At 65.1% G+C, this 4,502-nt stretch overlaps 1 protein-coding gene across 1 annotated transcript; it reads left to right on the top strand.

The window, feature by feature from the left end:
• Positions 1-1,343: 1,343 nt before the first annotated feature.
• Positions 1,344-3,734, top strand: KLHDC7A (kelch domain containing 7A). The gene has a single exon (XM_045895504.1). It carries the CDS (start codon positions 1,344-1,346, stop codon positions 3,732-3,734), a length of 2,391 nt encoding a protein of 796 aa, XP_045751460.1.
• Positions 3,735-4,502: the final 768 nt, after the last annotated feature.

Raw genomic sequence — 4,502 nt, 5'->3', positions numbered from 1 at the left:
TCTCCCGAACGGGATGGTGGGCATCAGACGAGATCCATCCAGAGTGCCCCCCTCCATTCTACCCCTGGAAAGGCACAGAACATGCTGGTAGTTGTCCCCGCTGTGCTCGGCCCCATTCGGGCCAGGGGATCAGAGTCTCCGACACAGGGGGATCAGGCAGTGCAGGGACCGCCTGCTGGGCACGTTAGCCACTTTACCTGCTGGCCCCAAAGGCAGCCCTGCCCTGGCCTCTGGGTGCCCTGGGAGGACCTTGGTCTGGGGAGGGGCAGAAGTGAATCTGTGCTTCAGGTCCAGCTGGTGACGATTCATATGAATGATAATGACTCTGAGGAGGAGGAGGAAGAGAAGATGAAGAAGAACAGCTGATACTTCGTGAGCTTTCACAAGATGGAGCTCAGCACTGTGGGCTGTACGCACACCAACCACAACCTTATGAGGTGCGTGAGCTGTTACCCCCATTTACAGATGAAGGAACTCAGGCACAGAGAGGGGAAGTCACTTGCCTAAGGTCACACAGCTGGCAAGGGGCAGAGCCAGGTAGTCAGTCTGGATCTGGAAACCACAGCACTGGTGAGATGGGGGCAGGTGAATCTCCCTTGGCCTCTCACCAGAGGACGTTGTCTGTTTTCGAGGGCAAGGATGTGCCCCACGTCTCTCCCTGATCTGGGCACTAACGCCCAGTGCTTTCCCCATCTGCCCTCAGGAGGGCCAGAGGGAGGGCAGAGGCATTCAAAGCCGAGTCAGGTGGCTTTGCTGCAGTCCGGGGCTCAGCCGTCCCTGCTGCTAATTGCAGACCTCCCCGTCGGGACCAGCAGACCCCATCGGGAAGGAAACAGACAGGGAGGCCCTCAAGCCACACCTGCCACAGCTCCACCTGTCACCCAGTTCACCACACCCACACTCCTAGCCCGGTGGATTTGCAAAAGAGAAAATAAAACACACACACATATAATAACCAACCCCTTGCGTTTCCTGGCATCAGGTGACTGTGTGGTCAAGAGCTTCCTCCCTCTTTGTGTACATCCTCCAGCAGCTGCTGGTTCAGGTGGCTGATCACAAGCTCAGCCCTGGGGCACAACCCCCACCCTCACCCCCAGGAAAAGTATCGAAGGATCCAGGGAGGCCAGCGCCGAGATCTGCTGGCCCTGAGCCCCAGTGGCCACCATCTGCCAGCACAAGGTCACCTTGGCTCCGACTCCCCCCAGCTGACCGGCCCCTGGCTGGCCAGAGCCAGCCCAGAACCCTCTCCAGCTCCGCTCCGCAGGAACCAGGAACCGGCCCCTATTGGACAATCATTAATCGGATTCTTGACATTCTTCAGCCCCGGGGAGGCTTTGGGAAGCATGCTCCCCGGAAGAGGAGGAGGAGAGGCCCAGGACTGGCATTTGGACATGCAGCTGACAGGCAAGGTGGTGCTGTCTGCCGCTGCCCTGCTCCTGGTGACCGTGGCCTACAGGCTGTACAAGTCGAGGCCTGGCCAGGCCCCACGGGGGGACAGGAACGCCAAGGCCGAGGCCAATGAGGAGGCCGAGGGCTCCGGGCAGCCTGCGGTCCAGGGGGCTACTCCCGGGGCGCCGCACTGGGCGCTGAGACGCCGGAGGGGAAGCAAGGGGACCAGAGAGGCGCCGGGCTGTGGCTGGGAGAATCGGGGCGACTCCCAAGTCCTGGCAACAGGACGCTCTCCCAAAGACTCAGAAGCCCAAGAAGCTCGGGAGCCCGCGGAGAAGGGCGCTGGTGAGGAAGGGGGTGGGCGGCACCCGGACTCTGAGCCGGCGCCTCCTGGCTGCGGTGGCCGGGAAGCCGGGACAGCTGCTGGCCCTACGCCCGAGCGGCCCCACCACCCCCATTTGGGCAGCGAGTCCCAGAGCTCCCACGCTGGTCTCGCCACAGCAGCCGGCCGCAGTGAGGGCGGCGAGCCTGCCCCGTGGCTGGACGGTGGCCCCCCGGGGCAACCAGGGTCCCGGGAGCAGGAGGCTGCCCCCACCAACTGGATGGCCCACGTGGAAGGCAAGAGCGACGTGAGCAAGAGCTGGGTCTTCACCCGCGTGACGGGGGTCCACAGGGAAGAGGCCGGGGCCCTCCAGGCCACCGTGGACATGGGCCTGACCCTGCCTCAGCAGGAGGGAGCCTCCAGCACCTCTTACACCTACTCGTCGGTGGCCTGGGTTCGTGTGGAGGAGAATTTCCTACAGGACAAGGGGGAGGGGGCCGGGCCCAGGCTGAAGGGCAAGGTGTACGATTACTATGTGGAATCCACCTCCCGGGCCACCTCCAAGGGCAGGCTGGCCCCCAGAACAGCTGCCCTGGCTGAGTGTCCGGCCCCCGTGCCACCACCAGGACCCCCGGGAACAGAGACAGCTTCAGGAGGCCAAGCCGCTGACCAGGAAGGTGGAACCGAGACACCCACCTGCCCCCAGCCTGTGCCGACGCCCTCCACGCAAGGCTTCAGCAGGAAGGACAGCCTCCTCCAGATCCTGGAGAACCCAGAGCTCCAGCTGCAGCTCGATGGCTTTGGGGCCCCCACTCCGTCCTGCCCAGACGGGAGTGCCCTGCCTGGCCGCCCCCTCCCCGGGGCTCCTCTCGGGGCCAGCTCAGCCGGAAGCAGCGGGGAGCCCCATGTGCAGCTGGTGGCAGGGACCAATTTCGTCCACCTCCCGCCGGCCCCTGGCTCCGCCCCGGGCGTCCACCTGGATCTGGGCAACTGCTACCAGGTACTGACCTTGGCCAAGAGGCACAAGCTGGGGGCGCTGCAGGAGGCAGCCTACAAGGTGATGAGTGACAACTATCTTCAGGTGCTGCGCAGCCCAGACGTCTACGGGTGCCTGAGCGGGACCGAGCGGGAGCTGATCCTCCGGCGCCGGCTGCGGGGCCGCAAGCACCTGGTGGTGGCCGATGTGTGCCCCCAGGAGGGCTCCGGCCGCCTCTGTCGCTATGACGAGGAGAGGGACGCCTGGCACCCGCTGGTCCGTCTGCCCCCCGAGGCTGTGTCCCGAGGCTGTGCCCTCTGCAGTCTCTTCAACTACCTCTTCGTGGTGTCCGGCTGCCGGGGGTCTGGGCGCCAGCCCTCCAACCGCGTCTTCTGCTACAACCCGCTGACGGGGATCTGGAGCGAGGTGTGCCCGCTGAACCAGCCCCGGCCGCACTGCCGGCTGGTGGCCCTGGACGGCCACCTGTACGCCATTGGGGGCGAGTGTCTGACCACGGTGGAATGCTATGACCCCCGCCTGGACCGCTGGACCTTCGTCCCACCGCTCCCCAGCGACACGTTCGCGCTGGCACACACGGCCACGGCGTGCGCCGGTGAGATCTTCGTCACGGGCGGCACCCTGCGCTGCCTGCTCCTCCGATTCTCCGTCCGGGAGCAGCGCTGGCAGGCCGGGCCCGCGGGGGGCGGCAAGGACCGCACGGCCGAGATGGCGGCGGTCAACGGCTTTCTCTACCGGTTTGACCTCCGTCGCAGCCTGGGCATCGCCGTGTGGCGCTGTAGGGCCAGCGCCCGCCTCTGGTATGAGTGTGCCACGCAGCGGACGCCTTGCCCCGACGCCTTCCGGTGCGCCGTGCTGGGGGACCTCATCTACTGCGTGGGCCGCCGGCGCACGCTCTGCTTCCTGGCCGACCCCATCTCGCCCAGGTTTGTGCCCAAGGAGCTGCGGAGCTTCCCCTCCCCGCGGGGCACCCTCCTGCCCACCGTCCTGACCCTGCCCGTCCCCGATGTGCCCCAGACCAGGGTCTAGCTACCCGCTCCGCCGGACTTCTCCTGCAAAACCGGGAAGCAGAAGGCACCCCCTGCCCGCCACTCCGTGAGCCATTTCTAGGAGAGCAGGCCGCTCAGGCATTTGGCCAGCGAGAGGTGAATTCTAACCCTACCCCCCCCGCTGGCCGGGGCCCTCGGATGCGTCTTTGCTGTCAGGGGGATGCAGAGAGAGAACCAGGGACCGCTGCTCTGAGGCTGGGGGCAGCCACACACGTGTGCAGCGACGGGTGCCGCCTTGCTTCAAATCCGAACTCTTGGCGGAAGGGACGTCAGGGTCCCGCCAAAGTTCGGGGGCGCAGCCTCATCCCAACCACAGGTCCCGGTGCCGGTTGACCCCCAATAACCCCTCAAGCCAACCCCGCTGGAGGTGGGCCAGCTCTCTATAGGCCACCGGGGCCCCGTCCTAAACACTGGCCACGAGCCCTTACCTCCAGGGTTCCCAGAAGCACCGGGGACACACAAGGAGGTGGTTCCGGCCGTGCCAAGAGCCCTGGGGAGCCCCCAGGGGCCCGGCCAGAGGAGAGATGGTTGGAGAAGTAGATCAGCGACAGTTGGTGCTGCCCCTGGGACTCTTGCCTGCAGAGCAAATTGACCCACCTCACTTGTTCTCATTACCTAGAATTCTCGGATACTAGGAGGAGAAGCCTCCAATTAGCAGCCATTTGAAAACATACATCCTGTAGTGGTCCACAAAGAAGAGCCCCAGTGATCCCACATCTGAGGTCTCAGGAGAGAGAGGAGTAGGTGC

The sequence above is a fragment of the Mirounga angustirostris genome, unplaced genomic scaffold (assembly GCF_029215605.1).
Source record: "Mirounga angustirostris isolate CCGP_5_RB_7025 unplaced genomic scaffold, mMirAng1.0.hap1 SCAF_4, whole genome shotgun sequence".
Taxonomy (NCBI): domain Eukaryota; kingdom Metazoa; phylum Chordata; class Mammalia; order Carnivora; family Phocidae; genus Mirounga; species Mirounga angustirostris.
Note: the sequence above shows the minus strand (reverse complement) of the source record. Positions and strands in the feature narration are given on the sequence as shown.